The sequence below is a fragment of the Vipera berus genome (genome assembly GCF_964194415.1).
Source record: "Vipera berus genome assembly, chromosome: 1".
Taxonomy (NCBI): domain Eukaryota; kingdom Metazoa; phylum Chordata; class Lepidosauria; order Squamata; family Viperidae; genus Vipera; species Vipera berus.
In genome coordinates, this window is record NC_138202.1 from 158514327 (window position 1) to 158536243 (window position 21917).

At 41.1% G+C, this 21917-nt stretch overlaps 1 protein-coding gene across 1 annotated transcript in view; it reads left to right on the forward strand.

Annotated features, from left to right (window-relative positions):
* GAD1 (glutamate decarboxylase 1) overlaps positions 1–21917 on the forward strand; it is a gene marked incomplete at its 3' end in the record, with an annotated part of 54165 nt that overhangs the window by 17613 nt on the left and 14635 nt on the right. Inside the window, exons 4-5 of the mRNA XM_081314593.1 lie at positions 6027–6269; positions 13245–13335. Of these exons, the coding sequence (XP_081170719.1) occupies positions 6027–6269; positions 13245–13335 (334 nt within the window). The remainder of the gene's footprint in view (positions 1–6026; positions 6270–13244; positions 13336–21917) is intronic.

Below are 21917 nucleotides of genomic sequence, written 5' to 3' on the forward strand. Positions count from 1 at the left end.
GAGATAATAACACTAGACTTTTGTGACCGGCCCCCCTTCCTTTCCCTCTCCCGGCTTCTCGGTTTACGTGCAGCTGTTAGGATCCAACAAGCAACAAGTTATTTATCACTCCCCTGCTTGATTTATGAGCTGTCCCTGGTCAGGATGTCTTGTGCCGGACTGGGGAGGTAATCCCGGGTTTGGGGCGTGCCATTCTTCTGGCAGACTTCTCTCCCGCCTGCGCTAAAGTGCTCGATACGCTCCGCTTGCCTCAGCCTCAGCCAAAGAGCTTCTGCTAACTCCTCTCTCACTTTTCTTTTCTTTTTTTTTATTAAAGAGTTTTACAAAAACAAGATTTTACAATATATCCCCAAATCCCCCACCCCAAACCCGCCCACTTCCCCCCCCCCACTTCCCAGAGCTAAATACAGGATTATAGTTATAATAATCATATTCTAAATAAAAATTATGCATAATATACAATTAACCAAATTCATAATGTGCTTTAACTCCCCTTTAACATAACTACATACAAAGTACCAATAACAATATCCCTTTAAAATCTACTCATAAGCTAAATGGAACTTTTTGGTCCCATATTTGTTCTGAATATAATCTATCCATCTCCTCCAAACTGAAATATATCTTTCCTGTGAATGATCTTTCAAGTAAGCAGAAATCTTAGACATTTCTGCAAGATTCGAAACTTTAAACACCCATTCTTCTATAGTGGGCAAACTATCCTTCTTCCAATATTGTCCCACCAGTAACCGTGCTGCTACTCTGGTTTCTCTTCAGATCGTATAAATCTTTCGCCCTCTCTCACTTTTCCATTGGCTTTAATTAGCACAGGTGTTTAGCACTGCAGCTCCCACGTTGTCTGTCCTTTCCCCATCTTGCCTGGAGCTGAGTCCAAAAGAGCTGAAAAATCGTCAGGTTGTTTAGTCCCTGACTTAGTCGGTCTGTGGTATTTTGATTATCCTTTCCTATTCAAGACCAATTGGTGAGGGTCTTTTTAATTCAGTTGTTGTCGCTGCTGTGGTTTTGCACAGCATCTTCGTTAGAAGCCTGTTTCGTTTCAATCTTTCGGAGACTAACCAGCAATGATTGAGACGGATCCCTGAAGACTGTTCCCCACTTTCTTTTTAATTAGGGAATCCCAACCTTGCATTCTTTCTGTTCCCCCCAACTCCAGAGCTGTTTAAAATGACCCTTAGCAGTTATTTTGTTAAATTGGCTCTTCTTTTCCTTTAAGCAAACAGTTAGCTGAAGTCACACCAGATGGGCATAGGTGTCCATGGAGAAAGGAGGAGGGCAAGTGATGAAATAGGTATTGCCAACGCCTCCTTTTAGGAGTGCAATGTTGTAGCGCACCTTGGAAAGGCTGGAGCTTGCCTGTGATATCACAAAGCAGATCCCATCATTTGGGCACCATTGTGGCTAGCTGTGGATGCCTGCACAAATGGGTTCGCCCTGAGACATTTCACCAACCATTGGTCCATGGTGAAGTCGGATGATTCCCAAGGCAGGAGGATCAGCCCAGCACCCACAGGGCATCTCCCTCTCTGGTCCCTGCACAGCATCCCCCTAGGACTATTCGGCTTTGGGCAACGGGAGGGCCATTCTTTGAAACCAGGCTGTCATTGCCATTGCCAAGATTGCCTATTCCCAGCTCTGTGTGTATGGGTGGTAGCCTGTATAATAAAGTAGAAGGAGGGGAGAGAGGGAGGGAGGGAGGGAGGGGGAAAGGGAGGGCAAGAGAGAGAAAGAGAGGGAGAGGGAGGGGAGAGAAAGAGAGGGAGGGAGAGGGGGAGAGAGGGAGAGAGGGAAAGGGAGGGAGAGGGAGGGAGAGAAAGGGAGGGAGAGAGAGAGGGAGAGAGAGAGGGAAAGGGAGGGAGGGAGAGGGGGAGAGAGGGAGAGAGGGAAAGGGAGGGAGGGAGAGAAAGAGAGGCAGAGGGAGGGGAAAGGAGGGAGGAAGAGAGAGAGAGAGGGAAAGGGAGAGAGAGGGAGGGAGGGAGAGAGAGAGGGATAAGGAGCAGGGGAGGGGGCAACAGAGAGAGAGATTTGCTATTTCATGGTACAATCCTCTCCTATTGCACCTGCCAGCTGTGGGTCTGTATGATAAAGCAAGCCCTGCACACGCGTGGGCGGTTGTGAGGGTGGAGCTGCTTTTGAACTCAAATTTACTATGTTCCATGAATGGAATAAACCCATGTTCAAAAGTACCTGAAACAAAAATTGACATCTTGCATTCTGAGAGGGGTGGGGGGGGAGAGATGGCTCACACAGTGCCTCTCTCCGATCTGTCAGCTATGATTCAGGCTGTCATCTCTTGGGCTCATCTAGATCCTCAAGCAGAGGATCAGCTCAAAGGCCTGGACGGTAAAGAATCTCTTCTCTTCCTTTGCCTCCTGTCTTTTTCAACCTCGGCAACAGATCTGCAGGCTTGGAGAGCTGGCAGCTGAGGAGGGACGAGTTCAGACAGATACTGTAGTTCAATCCTAGCCATACATCAGGACCAATAATGGCCCTCCTGGGATTGGCAGATGGTTCTCCCATCAGCTGCTGATGTGGGGAAAGGAAAGGGGAAGGCAGCCTTCCCTCCAAGGGATATGAGATCAGCCTCCGGCTTCTTCAACCTAGAAGGGAGGCAAACGGAACTGGCCACAGGGTCAGCGTGTCCACTACAGATGCCTGGTGGAGAACATTTTTCACTGAGTCCTGGGGAAGAGCTGTAAATCAAATCTCTTTGGCTTTAGCCAGTTAGTTATACGATTGCTTATATGATAGTTTGGGAGATGCCTTCTCACTCTGTGGTGTGATAACCTCCATTATCCTCAGTTAATGAGGCACTGCCTGGAAATAATGTGAATTATCCTAAATGGGGAAGACTGGGCCGTATCTTTTTCCTTAGAGGCAGCCAGGCTGAAATCTTTGGAGCCTGCTTCCGATGCAGAAGGGAAAGGGAAAAAGATTATCTGCTTCTCACTCGGCCCTTTGCTGGGTGATATAATATGCCTAACAGGGATAAAATAAGATAAGATAAGATAACCTTGATTGTCGTTTGTTTTTTTTACTGTGGGCACAATGGCACACATCAAAAATGAAATCTGGTTGCCCGCTCTCAAAGTGAAACACATACATGACACACACCTAAACATACTAAATACAACATACATATGGACCCACACCCCTAAATATACATAACAAATAAATATTAAATACTGTCCATCTTGAATATATAACGGAAGAAGGAAGCCTGAGAGTTCACAAGGTTAATGCTGTATGGAATGAAACTATGGCTGAATCTGGATGTTCTGCTATGGATACCACGAAGCCTCCTCCCAGAAGGTGACAAGGAAAACAGGTTGTGTTTATATATCAAACGTTGATATATAACACACAGTGAAAACATAAACCAATACAAACAGTCAGACCAGCTTCAACCGAAATCCTGCTGAGGATGTCACCTAACCTAGTGACAAAGTGTTCAGAAGCTAAATAGCAAGCTCGAAGAACAAACCGCCACCAACATCTACCACCCAAGCTATAAATATTTTCTGTCATTTCTAGAGATGAGGTTTCTCACCTAAGACGTAGCTTCTTGGTGAGGCCAAGTGAGATGCAGATTATCCCCAGATTCTGGATGCCCATATAGAGTAGAACAGCTCCAAGAATCCAGGAGAAAATTGGAAGGACATGCTACTATTAGTTTAGTCTTCTCTTTTCCAAGCTGAGATTTGAACCTTGATGATGGTAGGAGATTATGGAAATTGGCAGCTCAACACAACTCGAGGGCACTGGATTGAGGAAATTGTTTTAATTCACCTAAGGATGGATCCAGATGAACGGCTGCAAATGATTTGCACTAGGAAGAGCTCTGGGCTTGCACTGCTCAGCCTGCATTGGTATAAGGCTTCTCCTTGGTGGAGTCAACCAGAATGGACTGTAGCCACCATATAGATTCTGCAGTGAACAAATTATATTATATCTAAAGTTAATAAACTTCATTGACTGCGTGTATTAAATAGAAGGAAGTGATTTGTTTTGGAAAAGGGAGTTAGTTGTGAATGGAACACGGTATATGGTCAAAAGTATATGCCTGTCAAAGAAACTGATCAAAGAGAGAAGCAACCTGGAATTAAGGAGAAACTTCCTGACAGTGAGGACAATCAACCAATGGAACAGCTTGCCTTCAGAAATCGTGGGCACTCCATCACTGGAGGTTTTTAAGAAGAGACTAGACATTCACTGTCTGGGATGGTATAGGTTCTCCTGCTTGAGCAGAAGACCTCCAAGGTCCCTTCCAGCTCTACTCTACTCTACTCTACTCTACTCTACTCTACTCTACTCTACCCTACCCTACCCTACCCTACCCAACCCCACTCTACTCTACTCTACTCTACTCTACTCTACTCTACTCTACTCTACTCTACTCTACTCTACTCTATTCTATTCTATTCTATTCTATTCTATTCTATTCTATTCTATTCTATTCTATTCTATTCTATTCTATTCTAAATACCCAATTTAGGACAAATCTGATCTGGTACCTTTAGAAACAAACAGATCCATTGCAATCTAAGCTTCATGGGCCATTTTGCATCAAATGCTCCTAAGTTCCTAACCATAAGAACCATCTGATGGTAGAACCAACTGCCTGGCAACAGATCAAGGGCTGTTTTGTTCAAGCAGAAGCCAGATAGCATCTGTGCAGGAAGGGTTAATTTGGATGCCCGCAGAGTGCAGAGTCACTCAGTGACAGAAATTCTGTTCTTCCAACTCCAGGATTCTAGGCTATCTTTGGCTGAGTATAGTGAGGAAAATAGTGAACCAGGGAATCTTATTTCAAGGGGAAAAGTCTACTTGGTACTTTCCTACTGTAGAAAATGGTGTTGCTGTCACCTCTTGCCAAATTAGTAATTTTGCCAAAAGCAACACTTTAGCAAGCAACATTTGATTTCAGGGAAGAAGGATAATTTGAACCTTGCCATTTCTTGATTTTTCCATTTGCTTGTCTTCTTGGCTAGCTATGGTGTTCTCAGGAGTCTTATCCAGTGCCAAAGTCCAAAAGTATCAATACTCTTTCTGTCTTACTTCTTTAGAGTCCAACTTTCACTTCCAAACAGAGAGAGCAGGCTTTTAAATAGAGCTGCTCATCAGATATTCCTAAATTCCATATCCAGCATTTCATGTCAGAATAGCCAATGATAAAGACTGTAATCCAACAACATCTAAAGGGCCACACATTTCCCCTGGTGTGAGCTAAGCGGCATGAAGCTTAACTAATCTATATTTAATGTTCAGAATAGGAATATTGGGTAATGAAAATTACAGTAATTTTGCTGGATTAATTTATGGGTATATAGGAGAGGCACTGCTGAGCATTGATTAAATGATGGACTGAAGCTATTCAGCTTCAAATTCTTATGTGGTCAAAAAAAATTCACTGGATGATTATAGACCATGCTGACAGTTTCAGCCTTAATTGTTTTCCAAGCATATTCTGGCAGTAACTGGATGGGTTACTATTTTTTGTTATTTTGGGGGAAAGCAGAACAAAAAACTTACTTAACAAATGAATCGATACCTAAGACCAGGAATGGAATTCAACAAGAGTCAGGGAAAGTTTGGTCTACCAAACTGTTATTATTTTAGGGTGCACCAAAAATAGCAGAAAATATTTTTTAGATTTGTTTTAAAAAGTAATAAATATCATACATGCATATAATTAACAACAAGCCTCATAATGTTTGTCATAGATTTTGAGTGGTTCATCTCTTTGCCTAAGGTGATGGTGATGGTCATGGAAAACTAAAACCATTAAATATTATATTGGGGCTTACAGGAAAAGAAAGGATTAAATTCTTGGGAAGGATATGTCATCCATATGTCACCTATGCATCATCTGTGGGACTTATCATCTTCTTGAATTAGAATTTTACTTTGAAGGGTATTTTATCATTGGAGTATAAAGTGTAGATGAGGAGCTGGGAGACTCTTTTCCATCCGTAACTGGGTTAGTTATTTATTCTTCCCTTGTTCAGATCTACTGCCAGCCAAGAATGGTGAGGAGCAAACAGTTCAGTTCCTTCTGGAAGTGGTGGATATTCTCCTGACCTATGTGAAGAAGACCTTTGATAGGTCCACCAAAGTGCTGGATTTCCATCACCCTCATCAGTTACTGGAAGGCATGGAAGGCTTCAACCTTGAACTCTCCGACAATCCAGAATCCCTTGAACAGATTCTAGTGGACTGCAGAGACACTCTGAAATATGGAGTGAGGACAGGTGAGAGAGACTGTGTTGGGTTATTCATGAAGTAAAGAATATAGAGCAGCGTTTCTCAACCTTGAGAACTTGAAGATGTGTGGACTTCAACTCCCAGAATTCCTCAGCCAGTATGAATTTTGGGAATTGAGATCCACACACCTTCAAGCTACCAAGGTTGAGAAACCATGGATTAGATTGTTGAGAAGTTTTGTTATCTGCCTGTTTGTGAATGTACCTGATGCACAAACTTTATTACAGCCTAAGCAAGTTTCAGTCTGGTCAATACCTAGTAGGGAGACTACTTCAGAAACTAATTTATTTCTTGATGGAAAAAGAACTGTAAGTATATCTTTACAGCTGAAGAATCTGGTATGACAGAATACAGCCTAGCATCCAGATAAGGGTTCTGAATCTGGACATCTGTAGCCACACAGCTCGATGGGAAAAGAGATTTCCTAGTGCCAACAAATTGGCATATTCTGCCACCATATTATTTTCATTACATTAGATTCAGAATAGTCTATTAAATCTCCCCCAAATACTTTTTTTTGTTCTCATAAGTCTGTCAAGTTTGACCACTCAGCCTGATAGTACAGAAGGGAGAAGAGTGATAGGGAACGTGTTTCCTCTGATCTTGGCTCAAGGAATCTCTTCCTACTTCCAAAAATAACAGCAACAAAAGATTTCTTTATGTATAATTCTCTGTCTGAATTCTTTAGTAGCAAAGGCCAATACCATTTGGTGTTTTTATGAAAAAAAATGTATAGGTTAATAGGATAGCATCTCAGTATTATTGTTTGGGCCCTACAATTAATCTTTCAATAAATTTTCCAGCTGCACAGACATACATCAACCAATGCAATCCACACTTTATTTAAACAGAGTTTATTGAATTAACCATAATTGGTTAAGTTTACCCTACAGACTAAACCAGATCCAAAGAGATCACAATATGGCTTAAATTTAGCATAATGGTGGGGAAATCATTGCTAAATTAAATAAAGCTCTCTCATCTTTGGTAGTGGCCTAATTGGTTATTTATACTTCAGACTGTTAAGTACAGTATAACATTTTCACTATTTTATGAAGATGAATTGTTCTTGTTTATCCACCAGTGACCTGATTTTGATAGTAGGCATCTCATTTCTGTTTGAGAATGGGTGGGATCAATAGAGAGTGAAGGTGAAAAGGATGTTGGACAAAGAATAGAAGGCAACTATGTGCCTCTACACCCATATTTGACTTTACAAAACCTCATGGAAATTGGCCATTAGACAGACCCTGACTGGAAATATTGTAAAGGCATATCTTTTATATTTTTAAAAATATAGTACAACCAATCAATTTGGCCTATTGTAATATAAAATGTGTTTATAAGAACCTGGTTGTAAGTAAGAAATAACTGGTGTAAATAAGACTCTATTTAATTGTAAATCATATGGATTTAGAGGTTAGGTTTGGACCTTTTATTTAAGACCTATATGAAAAAGCATGAGCAGGAAATTTATTTTAAATTCAATTTCCTTCTTCTCATTTAAAGAACTGACTTATTACTCCAGCCAGTCACCTTGCAGTGCATGTATTCTGTGTACACACATATGCTAAGGCTCCTTGCTTGTTGCTATCATAGGGAGACTGCTGGCTGATTCATTTGTCACTCATATTTTGCATTTTACAACACTGGCTATAGCCAGCTTACATAAAGGCACAATGAAAAATCCTAATTGCTTTTACCCGATGAAATGCAAGATGCTTGTGTCCCAAGGGAACAATATCATTAGGTAAATGAGGGCATAAATGAATTTGTCCTTTTTTGTCTTTATATTCCATAGACATTTCATACAAAAAAGAGGGGTGGGGAGGGAAGAAGCGGGGTGTGGATTCTTCAGTCATTAATACTTCCAACTTTACCTATAACTATAACGTATCCTACCACAGGGAAATTTCTTGCTTCCAGTCATTTTTGAATGACTTCAGATTTCTTTAAGAAATTAGAGTATTTGAAGAACAATCTGTTTCAAAGGGGAAGTGATTGCTTGAAATGCTTTTAATCCACATTGCAAGGGGAACAGAAATCAACTACTAATAAACTCTGGAGAGGAACTTATTTTTTTTTTACAAAGATTAGCAGTTAAGAGAGCAGTCACCTCCTCCTTTTCCTATACGAAAGAATTGGGGTGGTGAGCTAGGGTTACTGAATATTATTTCAGTAAGGTATTAATCCAATGGGGAGCTAGAAATTCTTGGCAGATCTTTTTCATCCAAATTCAATTATCAGTAAATCCAAGTGGAGGAGAGGCAGCCAAATCTGCCCAACTGACAGTGCCTATTTAAGCCATTGTTAAGTTCACCCTTCGGGGGCATGACACACATTTCCTCCATTTAATAAATGCTCTCTTCCTCTGGATAGTTATGCAGGAAAAATCCTAATGAAGGATCTTCCCTATTCAGCAGTAATCTCTCAGGATACCAAGTGGCGAGGGCAAACCACAGAGAAAGACTGTGGCCATTATGTCCTCCTTCTAAGCTTCCAGAAGCATCTTTGGCCATTCACGAAAAGAATGGGTGAAATGGACCTTTAGTCTGATCCCGCAAGAACAGGAGAGAAGGAAAAAAAAAGAATTTGCCACATAGGTATGGGATGCTTCATTAAAAGAGCTGCCTTGGGACAAAGGTTGGAAATACACAATCCAGGTCTCCTACCCCTGCAATTATAGAAATCTCTATAGCTTGGCCTCTTTTGGGGGACTTTGTGCAGAAGAAATGTTTGGGGGTTAAAAAAGCAAATCAAGGATGTACTTTTACATCATTAGGAAAGCCATGGTATTTTTATTTTTAAAAAACCCTGCTAATTGCCATGCAGTAGCCTTTAGGACGCTGAGCTTGTTGATCAGAAGGTCGGCAGTTTGGCGGGTCAAATCCCGAGTGCCGCATAACAGAGTGAGCGCCTGTTATTCGTCCCAGCTTCTGCCAACCTAGCAGTTTGAAAGCACGTAAAAATGCAAGTAGAAAAATAGGGACCACTACGGTGGGAAGGTAACAGCGTTCCGTGCGCCTTTGGCGTCTAGTCATGCCGGCCACATGCCCACAGAGACGTCCTCAGACAAGCTCTGGCTCTTCGGCTTTGAAACGAAGATGAGCACCGGCCCCTAGAGTTGGAGACGACTAGCACGCATGTGCGGGGGAACCTTTACCTTTACTTATTCCTTTATAAGCAGGGAGATTCCTTACTGCATAATGGGGAAATTCCTATCTGTGAGCAGAACATTTTCCTTTGTGCAAGAGAAAAGGGTTCTCATATTTGGTTGGTTTACTCTCTAATTTGCCTCGGACCAATAATCCTGCTTTTCAATCTCAGAGAATGGTAAATTGGCCATCCAAAGAGACCAGCGAAGTTCTGTGGTGGTTTGATGAAAGTAGGAGACATGGCCCTGATTTTCAAGGGAACTGTCCAGCATTGTAAAGTATGAAGACCAAGGGGGCTCTCCTAGGGACTAGGAAAAAGCCATGGAGGTTTTTCGCAATGTGTCCAATATTTTTAAGGGACCCTGATTTCGATTACACTTAAAGATTGCTTCTTCATTAGCAAGATTCTTAAATTTGTACAGCTTCCTTCTTCCTGAAGAATGTAATGGCGTTAGCCCAGGTCCCATTCTGGACTCTAGTAAAGTGTCAGTGTTAACCATGTAATTACTGCTGCTGGGATTGCAGTAGGAATGGGACATTCCAACTGAGGTAGATTGAATTCTCAAGTATGTAGGTTTTGGGCTTTGGAGTGTGGCCTACAAATAGATCTTCTGATGAGATGTTCCTGTGTAAATCCACATCTGGAAGGTGGCAAAACTGTAATGTACTACTTTACTTCAGAAGCTTGCCTTTAAAAACCCTGTTCATATGAGGTCTGCTGGAAAAAAGCAAATGTCATTCTTGGGCATGTTGAAAAATGCAGCCGAGTTGCTGCCTAGGGCTTTGAATCATTGTCAGAAAAAATCAGTGTCTGCAAGGCACAACAAACACAAATATAACCTTTGGATTGGAGATCACTTTTCATCATTCTCCAAGTTTGGTCATATGTATTGCTGCAGCACGACAAGATAGTCGGAATTTGGCATGATAAATGTGAACATGAGATGTCATAAGAGAGGAGTGTTTATCAAGCACGTCCTGATTCTGTACAACTAGCTACTCACCGAACATTTGGCTACTGTACTAAGTATAGTAGCTAGAAAGGGTATACAGTGTAAAATGCTACTAAAACTAAATCAGTATATGTCACTCCTAGCGTTGTTCCTGCCTTGGAATGTAGGAACTAGCAGATATACAGATAAAAAGTGGCAAAATATGCTTCTTCTACAGATTATGGGACTTAGTCCTACACCTCTGAAAAATGCCAGCTTAAGTAAGGCTGATCCTAAATATGCTCTTTGCCTACAAATATCATCTTTGGAATCAGCCTTACTTAATCTGGTGTTTTGCAGAGGTGTTGGATGAACTCCAGCCAGTGTGGTATTTTGACTATTTTGAGTTGAGATCTAGCAGATTGGAAAAGATTGTTCAGTCGCCAAAACAACAGAAAGATATAGGCAAATGGCACTACTACTTTCATGAGAAAAGGATCTACTGTCTTCCTCCAGAGCTAGATCCCTCTGTAAGTTAAATCTGTTTTCTAACGTTGAAGCTAAGATATGTTTCTTTCATTTAAAATAACGAGATAGTATTTGATATCAATCCTTAAAACCCCAAAACACTTTAAAACAAATAACATGCTTATTTCACATTTACAGGGCAATCTATAATTTATTTTAGAATTAAGTCTCAAAAGTGCTTACTACTAGTAGATGTGCATAGGGATGAAGTCTTCAGTATGATAAACTGTTTTAATATAATTGTTCTGGCACAAATACCAAAACAGACTTTTCTTCATACATATCAGTTTGACTTCATTCTCCACATTATTTCAATGGAAGTTAGGTATGACTAAGTTTGAATGGATTATGTTTTGTTGTCAAAATAAGTTTGAATGGATTATGTTTTGTTTTCAAAATAAGATGACAAAAGATGGAAGGAAGGAAGGAAGGAAGGAAGGAAGGAAGGAAGGAAGGGAGGGAGGGAGGGAGGGAGGGAGGGAGGGAGGGAGGGAGGGAAGGAAGGAAGGCTGGCGGAAGGAAGGAAGGAAGGAAGGAAGGAAGGAAGGAAGGAAGGAAGGCGGAAGGAAGGAAGGAAGGAAGGAAGGAAGGAAGGAAGGAAGGCTGGCTGAAGGAAGGAAGGAAGGAAGGAAGGAAGGAAGGAAGGAAGGAAGGAAGGAAGGCTGGCTGAAGGAAGGAAGGAAGGAAGGAAGGAAGGAAGGAAGGCTGAAGGAAGGAAGGAAGGAAGGAAGGAAGGAAGGAAGGAAGGAAGGAAGGAAGGCTGAAGGAAGGAAGGAAGGAAGGAAGGAAGGCAGAAGGAAGGAAGGAAGGAAGGAAGGAAGGAAGGAAGGAAGGAAGGAAGGATGGATTTCTTTTCTCCCTGCTGCTAAGGGCAGTTCCTGGCATCTCCAAATGACAAAGAGAATAAGATTCGCATTAGTAGCAGGCAAGGGCTATCATGTGAAATCCAGGTTGGGTTATGCCTTTAACGGGCAAATCACTATAAAAGCAACCACTGAAACAATAATATAAACTGTTCATATTGCATGACTAAATACAGTACGGTACATATTTGGCAACCAATCATTTTATATGTACATGGATAAATTCTGCATTAGAGTCGTGAAATACGTAGATAAAAATGTATTTTTAAGAACTATATTCATTAAATAGAGAGATCTACTGCTCGTCCTGTAATGCTGCCGATGATAGCTAATACGGGAAAATCAGAATGAGTAGCAGGCAGCAGACAATAGAACACTACGCCAAAACAGCAACTGTGGGATGTTCCCATCTGGATATGAGGTGGTTGGTGGTCTCTATTGCTGTCAGAACTTCCCCAACTCTCCAGAGATTGTTTTGATGGATCAGTCTGGTGTAGCTTGAAGAAACAAGGAAACATATTTTTAAAGGATTTTCTATATAATGTGCGTGGGATTGGCTCTCATCTAAAAACTTGCTATACATATACATAATCAGTCAGCTCAAATGGAAGGGCTCGAAGTTAAAACAAAATGTCATTACTGATGCTGAATACATTCTCCGACAGTTGTGACAGAATTATTTCCCTTTCAGTCACCTTCAAATGAAAGATAGGATGTTTCAAAGCTATGCCTCCAACTTTCTAATTTATTGTCTAGATTAGGTATCACCAACCTGCCATTCTCCAACCCAGCATGCTGTGCTGTGCCATGTGGGCTGTGGAATTCTAGGAATGAAATGCCATTTGTAAGACACCAAAAGTGAACAGAATGTGTGTGTGTGTGTGTGTGTGTGTACACACACATACAGTATAGGATCACAATTGGGATCAGAACTGCCATTACTAAACAAGGCGATTAAGTGAATTCCATCCAGTTTTGCGACTCTTGCCACGATTAAGTGAATCGCTGCAGTTGTAAAGTGAGTCACACGTTATTAAGTGAATCCAGCTTCCTCCATTGACTTTGCTTGTTGAAGCCAGCCGGGAAGGTTACAAATGACATGGCCCTGGGGTTAGTGCAACTGCAGTAAATACATGCCAGTTGCCAAGTGCCTAAAGTTTCATCACACGTGACCATGGGGATGGAATGGTTGTTAAGTGCAAGGATTAACTGTAAGTCACTTTTTCAGTGCCATTATCATTTTGAACGGTTGCTAAACGAATGGTTCTACTAAAAAAAATACAAAAATTACTGTATTTTTTCCCCTAGTCGTAAAGTTAAGAAGGAAGGTCCTCTGAACTCATAATTTCTCTACAATGTTGCTGATAAATATGTAGAATTATTTGTCCCTTCCCTCCTTTCCCTTCTCTATTTTCTCTATAACGGATATAAATATGGATGGACTGATAGCTATGATATTCAAGCAGCTGTATTTTTTTTTCTAGGTCATCCTCGCTTTTTCAACCAGCTTTCTACAGGGCTTGATATCATTGGCTTGGCTGGAGAATGGCTGACATCTACAGCTAATACAAACATGTAAGCGCAGTCTTGCTTTTCTTTGTTACCCAGAATTCAGATTCAAATCCGAGGGGATGGTGGGCAAAGTTGAGTTGTATGCCAGCCCTTCAGGAAAGCCCTAGTTAAGGAGAATTGCTAAGCTCCAAGGCAATTAAATGCCAGCAGTCAAATCTTTTTAAACAAGCAGTAAACCTTCAGACTTACGTCGATGTGAATTTTACAAAAGCGTGAACAAGAAGAGAAGGAAATCTGTTTCCTTAGCTCTCTTTACTTGCTTTCACCTGTGTCCAAGCTCCTCTCTTATAGGCAGAGAGATAATGACATATGCTTAGATGAATTCAGTACAGGTTAGGGTACAATTGTAACTAGGAAATATTGGAAACACTAAGGCAGCTCTGGGGCTATGTTGTCCTGTGGCATTTATGGGGGGGCATTTATGGGTTTGTATGTCAGAGGAAAGGAGAAACAGCCAAAGAATGAAATGGAATGCAATCGTGGCAAATATTTGTAGCTCGGATGTAGGATGAAGGTGAAGGTTCGTTCTCCGGGCTTGCGGGTCGGTTTCCGAACATTTCGTTACCAGACTGGGTAACATCTTCAGCAGAGTTTAGGGGATCTCAATGTCAGTGTTCTAACTGACACCCCCTAAACTCCGCTGAAGATATTACCCAGCCTGGTAATGAAACGTTCGGAAACCAACCCACAAGCTTGGAGAACAAAACTTCACCCTCAATGGAATAGGAATAGGAATAGGAATAGGAATAGGAATAGGAATAGGAATAGAATAGAACAGAATAGAATAGAATAGAATAGAATAGAATAGAATAGAATAGAATAGAATAGAATAGAATAGAATAGAATAGAATAGAATAGAATAGAATAGAATAGAATAGAATAGAATACTTTATTGGCCAAGTATGGTTGGACGCACAAGGAATTTCTCTCCAGTGCATAGGCTCTCAGTGTACAAAGCAACCAACCAGAGCAGAGGTTGGCAAAAAAAAATTCTACAAAGGGCCAGATTCTGCCTATTCTCATTCTCATTAGGCACAGCCTAATGGGAGATGGGGACTCTGGAGTGATCTGCAAGACCTTTAGAAAGAATGATAGGGCTGCATTTATCCCAGTCAAAAGTGAATTTAGAATCTATCAGCCTAAATGTTGGAGGTGCGGTGACGAAGACGCAACATATTTTCACATATGGTGGACTTGTAAAAAGGTTAAGGCTTTTTGGATAAAAGTCTGGTGGAGCATGCAGAAGATTTTTAAACAGAGGATAAAGTTTTGTCCGCAACTTTTTTTGTTGGGAATAATTACAGATGCTACAGTTGTGGACACTAAGTTGATGTTGAATTTAATTACCGCAGCAAGACTCTTAATAGGTCAGTATTGGAAGAAGGAGGAACTGCCGACTATAGGAGAATGGACTTTAAAGGTTTCTGACCTGGCAGAGATGGCAAAGATATCGGCCTATTTGAAAGATCATTCGCAAGAACGTTATATTATGGAGTGGAGAAAATGGATTGAGTATATCCAGAACAAATATGGGACTAAAAAGTTTCATGTAGCATTTGAATAAGTCTTCCCTTCTTTTCTCTTTTTTTTTCCTCTTTTTTTATATATTTTATATTAATAGTGTTTGTAGTTATCCTATATGAGCTAGAGAGTGATAGATTTTAGAGTTTACGGTTGTTAGCATATGGTTGTTTATGATTCTTTTTTTTTGTTTTTTATACCTTGTACTTAGCTCTGGGAAGTCGGGGGGGGGGGAGGGGGGGAGGGGTAAGGAGGGAGGGATAGGGGAGGGGGAGGGGGGTTTGTTAAAGATAAAATGTATGATAAAACTTTTCAATAAAAAAAAAGTGAATTTAGAATCTTGTTTTAATATATTTTGTGTCCCTGTATGTCTATACATGCTAGGATGGCTGTATTCGTAAGTGGTTGAAAATGCAACAAGACAGAAAAGTTGTCTGTTATAAGATTGTGGCATTTCACTTGCAAATTGAAAAGGAAATGTCTAATTTTCCACTAAGGAGGTTCTATTGAGCCATAATGCTTGATGAATTGCCATATACATGTATGTCCTTCTGTTGAATACTGCAAGATCTTTGACCTGACAGAAGCTTCCTCTTCTACTTTAGTGTCCAATAGTCTGTATATTATTTCTTCCGCTTTTGATTTTTCCATTCAATGCTACTATTCAAAGCAGCAAAGGGACCTATTTTTAGTTAAACTGATTTATGTTCCACAGTATCCTAGAAAAATTGGTAGAAGTACCCAGTCCAGACAAAGTTATTAAAATTTATATTCCATGGAATTCAGTGAGATGAAGTATTTTTTACCATTATCCTCCAGTGAAATGTATGTCTAATTATTTATTAGATTTATTGCCTGTGTTTCATTCAGGAGCTCAAGGTGGTACACATAACATTCCTATTTTTTTCCCCACAAGAATGACTGAAACGTGCATTAAAGATTTATTTCTTAAGGCTTCTCCACATGACCAAGTTAAAGGGTGACTTTCCCATCACTGACCTACCAGAAAACCAAATTAACATGACATTTCTTGTTTCCTTTGCCAATTCCTACTCTGCCAAAGCCATGCTGTCAGCAAATGGTACCGTCCTTCTTTACTGCAAACAGACACATGGAGGAAAGGAATTTTTTTTCTTCTCCTTCCACTAAATTTCACCGGGGAGGGGGGGGAGAGAAAACATCACCAATCGCTCTCCTTATGGAGGGAAGCAGCTTGCAAACTTCTCATAAATATCTAAACCGGGAACTTTGTCGCCTACCAAAAATTGCTCCAGGATGTGTAAAAATGGCCTAGCTGAACAGCTGACAGACATTTGCAGTGCAGCATTATGGACATTCCTGCCACATCACCCAACCCACTTTTTGTCACTGCTCCTGTGGTATTGTTCTAGATAGGGCGAGAGCTCCTCTGGAAGATTGCTAGAGCTATGTGTAGTGCATCTAAACAGCTGACCGTAGTATGGTGGGGTATGGCACAGAATAGGCAAGAAATTCCTAATGCACTATGCCATCTCTAACAAGCGCTGCCAGTTCCATGCTTATGTGTGACCTTGCAACACAATTGCTAACAAGCATACCTTGCATTGCAGTGCCTATTTTATTACTTGTCAATTCCTACCCCCACCCCAGGCTCCCCCAGGCATTAATTCCTTTATTTAACATTTACCTACCTGAAATTGTGTATTACCTATTGTAGCACTTCAGCAAAGTTTGTGCACTTTAGCAAAACGTAAATGCACATAATATTGCCATAATATTGGCCAGGTAGCCTTCTGGATGCCATAGCTTGCCATTTTGTGCTTTTCTGTTAATTCTTCATTCATTCCTGGAATGTATTGTATGCAAATCTGACCTTTTGCCCAGAGAAAAAGCCTGCTGATTATAGAAGGGCGTTTCTGGAACCAGCCCGTTATTAAATAAGTTAAACGTTCTACCATGGCCTTTTAGAAACACGATACACTTGGCGTATATAATAGAATGGACATGTTTGTTCTTTGAAACGATGTTGGTTCCCTTGATAAATTTAATTTGCTTTTTGCTGGAAGCTTCATTTCTTTGTGAAAAGGCTATTCAGTACTTGGTTTTCTTTGGAGAGCGTTTCTCCCTTTGTGGTCCTGCTTTTTATTCTTATTCCCTGTTGCCTGCAGTGACGGCAGCAGCGGAACAAACATTAGCAGACTGTTTTGTGGCTCCTGTTTTCTTCCTAGATAAACATTACATAATTCCAGCATATGGCTGGAAAAGAAAATCAGGGCAGGCTCAAGACAAAGGTGGAACAAGGCCCCGTACCATCCCTGCCAGGACAGGCAACTTCAGAGGTCCCAGGATGATTTGTCTGGAGTATGTCACTCTTTCTTCTGACAGCCTGGGGGCTGCCATTCACTGCTTGCCACATCTGCCCCCTAAGGCCAGCCCCAACCATTTCACTGTTATCCAAGGAATAAGAATAAAAATGGCAGCTGTTACTGGCAACTGCATTCTACCCATCTCTTTCCCTCCCTTGGAACATCTCCAAACAATGCAATGGTAGGGATGAGCTTGGGAAATGAACAGGAGAAACCGTCAAGTGCATTTCCTTGTCACTGCTAGTGAAAAGAACTTCTGTACCCCCCCCCACTGCCCCAAGAAAAAGGAGGGGGGTTATATTGATCCGGTGGCGCAGTGGTTATAATGCAGTACTGCAGGCTACTTCTGCTGACTGCCGGCTGCCAGCAGTTCGGCAGTTCGATCCTGACAGGATCAAGGTTGACTTAGCCTTCCATCCTTCTGAGGTCGGTAAAATGAGGACCCAGATTGTTGGGGGGAATATGCTGATTCGGTAAACCGCTTAGAGAGAGCTGTAAAGCACTGTGAAGCCGTATATAAATCTAAGTGCTATTGCTATGTTAACTCTCTTTGGTGGCTGTTAGTTCCTCCCTTCTACTTTTGCAGAATGGAAGCTGAACCAACTCATTCACCAAACCTGACCATTTTTTTTTTTGGTACTAGCAAACATTTTGCAGAGCTTTCTGGGAAAGTTAAAATGGTGCCCACTGGGAGGAGCTGTTGATGTCTGCTCGGCTTTTGCAGTAACCATGGAGAATGGAAAAAGAAACAGAAAAAAGAAAAACCATCCAAAGCAGGCAGGGGGAGGGGGGAAGGATCCCTAAGTAAATGAAATGCCAAGGGAATAGAAAATGCACCAGATATTGTTGAATGAAGTCCAAAATATGCAGGATTTTCAGCATTGATTTCCAAGGCCTTATACTTTCCCCGAAAATAAGACCGGGTCTTAATTATTTATTGCCTCCAAAAGAAGCACCAGGTCTTATTTTGGGGGGTGGGTGTCTTTTTCACTCACCTCCAGCACCGACATTCCCACCCAGCCTGCCCCCTTCTTCTGTGGCTGAAGGAGCAGCTTCATTTTGCAGCTCAGAATGGAGCTCCGCCCTGCATTTTGCAGTCAAAGTCCTTTCCGGAAGGCCTATGCAGCTGAGAACCGAGCTATGGATTGAATCCATAGCTTAGTTCTTGGCTGCAGAGGCCTTCTGGAAAGGCCTGACTGCGAAATGCAGGCCTGGGGACACTGCAGAAGTGGGCCAGCAAGGAGAGGCCTGGCTGGAAGGTAAATGGGTCCAGGGCACGTGGGGGCAGCTTCACCCCCCCTTACCCCCGCCCTAGCTTGATTTTTAGGTGTGTGCCTTGCCCTAAAACTAGGGCATAGTTTTGGGGTATGGCTTATTTTAGGCCCATCCCCCAAAATCAACCTAAGGCTTATTTTTGGGGTAAGTCTTACCTTTGGGGAAACACGGCATCTGTCCTAGCATTGTGTTACTAATGGTAGATGCCCAACACAGAATAAATCCCGCCCTTTTTCTGGAGGTTGCAGTATCAGGAGGGCCACCTTGCTGGATTTTCAGGATTCGTTCCGCCTGCTTCACTCTACCTTTTCATATTATGTTGCTTACTTACAACTGCTGACTTTTGAAATCATCAGATGTGCCACAGCAGTGTGTTCCTTTTATTGCTTTATTGTTGCAATGGTTGCTTGCTTTGGGGTAAGCGGAAAGAAGGCAATTAACCGATTCATTATTGAACATTAATGTAAATCCAATGTGTTAATACCATAGGAATGCACAATGTTTTGTATTTCATAGAAACCGTATCAAATACATTTGCCCAGAAAGTTGTGATTGGCCTGTCGATGTACATTCAGAATGAGTTGTATCCGTAGGTTCATGAGCATCCTCTTTGGAAGTGTTCTTGTTTATATTCTGGCTGCAAGTAAGTGTTGAACTGCATGCCTTAAATGGTCTCTTCCAATGTTATGAGCCTTGAAATCTGGCAGCTCATGTAGCATACTGTTTTAATTGTTGAGGCATAATCATCTACTGTCCTGCCGTAACAGCTGACAGGACTTAGTTGCGATCTTTGTTACCCAATAGAGTGGAAGAATTATATTACCGCAATTAGCTTCTCTTTGGTTTATTTCCAGTGTAGTTTAAGTGAGATGTAATAGCCTTCTGCTGCAACCTTAATGAAAGAGAACTTTCCACTCGATATCCAAAGTAATTCTTCTTCAGCCTTTTCTTGTTCCTCAAAGAGAACAAAATGGCTTATATGGGAATGTTGGTACATGGGGGGCGGGAAATAGACAATAAATGGACAAAACAGTGAATTGCCCTTTTGTTACCTGTAATTGGTGATTAGAATATCACCCTTTTTAATTACTGCTGAGAGGTATTGATAGCGTGGTGTTTATAATTAGCTCTCTTTGAAGAGTTTAAGTCAAATACATCTCTGTAAACTATGACTTTTTTTTTAAAGCGCAGGGTTAGTATTTCTAATTTTCTTTCTGAGTAGCCTTTCGATGATGTTAGGATGCTGTTTTCCTAACTCTCTAAGTTAGGTAATAATTTTGTTTGGGAAACAGAAAGCCAGCAGTTTGCCAAGTAAAAATATTTATTGTCTATTATTTCCTGGGACTGAGTAGCAATACAGTACAGCTATAATATTAAAGATTTACTCTTATGGCATAGAGATATTTGCTTTTTTTAAGATGCTCCATCTTAGGCTCATGCTTGTTTGAGTCTAAGCAGACTTAAGAAAATCTTGTCTGAGCTAAGACACTTTGGCAATACCTTGTATATTCATTCTTGACAGCAGAATACCATGTCCTGCTCTTGGACAATTCTCCTCCTTCTGTGCTCTCCTATCCGTCTGGAATAATATACATGAAGTTTAATTGAATACACACTTACACATTAAAGTATCAAAATACATATCCATATGTTGCAGCTGCCAAAAAAGCCAATGCAATTCTAGGCTGCATTAACAGAGGAATAGAATCAAGATCACGTGAAGTGTTAATACCGCTTTATAATACCTTGGTAAGACTACACTTGGAATACTGCATCCAGTTCTGGTCACCACAATTTAAAAAATATGTTGAGACTCTGGAAAGAGTACAGAGAAGAGCAACAAAGATGATAGGAGGCTGGAGATTAAGACATATGAAGAACGTTTGCAGGAATTGGGTATGTCTAGTCTAGTGAAAAGAAGGACCAGGGGAGACATGATAGCAGTGTTCTAATATTTGAGGGGCTGCCACAAAGAAAAGGGGTTCAATTTATCTTCCAAAGCACCAGAAGGCAGGACAAGAAGCAACGGATGGAAACTAATTCAGGAGAGAAGCAACCTAGAACTAAGGAGAAAGTCCTGACAGTTAGAACAATTAACCAGTGGAACAATTTGCTTCCAGAAGTTGTGGGTGCTCCAACACTGGAGGTTTTTTTAAGAAGAGACTGGACAGCCATTTGTCTGGAATGGTGTAGGGTCTTCTGTTTGGCCAAGGAGTTGAACTAGAAGACTTCCAAGGTCCCTTCCAACTATGTTGTGTTATTCCGTAGGCACTACAAGCTGCTTTTGAAACTTTTTTTCTTACTGTCCTGTTTCTTTCTAATGACTCTTGAGTGCTACTTTACTATGATTGCTACAATAGTGCAAAGGCTTTAACTCTTGCTTTCAAATAGAAGGCAGATAGCTTGAAATCCAATAGTAAATTCTTAAAATTAATAATTTCATTTCCTTGATTTTTTCTATTTTTCCCCTTGCTTAAGACAACAACCAAAATATTTTACCATTTTGCCAGTTATCTGAGGCTTTACCCAGTGGTGGGGTTCAAATATGTGAACAACTGGTTCTCCGTGTGGATGCTGCTTCTGGAAGTCCATTCTGGGCCTGGACAACAAAAAATTAGCTACCGGTTCTGCTGAAGTGGTGTGAACTGGCTGAATCCCACCACTGGCTTTATCCCTCCCCCCCCAGTTTTCAAATGGCTTGATTATTTGGAAATAAAATGTTTTAAAAGCCTAAGGAAAAGCAGGATGTCCAAAGAAAGAAAAACAGTAATTAAAATAAATTCTTCCAGGTTTCAAATAAGCAATTTTATATTTGCAAGGAAAGATTTCTAGCGAGAGTGCTATTGTAGCACTCATGGACAGGGTATGTCTAAATGAAATTATAGTCTATAGTAAGTAAAGTCTCAGTTGAAGGGGTGTTTTATCCTCTGCAAACTAGCAAATGAGCTGCTGAAGTTAGCTTGCAACAAACTGAAGTACTTGTCCCAAACAGATAGGAGCATTTAAAGTAATATAATATGGAAATATATATTTTGAGAGCTGTGGTGGCACAGTGGTTAGAATGCAGTATTGCAGGCTAATTCTGCCGACTGCTAGGAGTTCAATCCTAATGAGGCTCAAGGTTGACTCAGCCTTCCATCCTTCCGAGGTCGGTAAAATGAGGACCCAGATTGTTGGGGGCAATATGCTGACTCAGTAAACTGCTTAGAGAGGGCTGTAAAACACTGTGAAGCGGCATATAAGTGCTATTGCTATTTTGGAACTGGAACAGAAAAACACGCTGTGATATTGCTTTGAGGGTGAATGGGCCATTTAGAAACAATTGCCTGCCCACTGTGCAGTCATGGCATCCAGTCAATGCAGATATAATCTGCACATATCTGAATATAATCAGTATTGTAAGGAAAGATCTGTTACTGCTATTGGATATTTCTTAGTAATGGT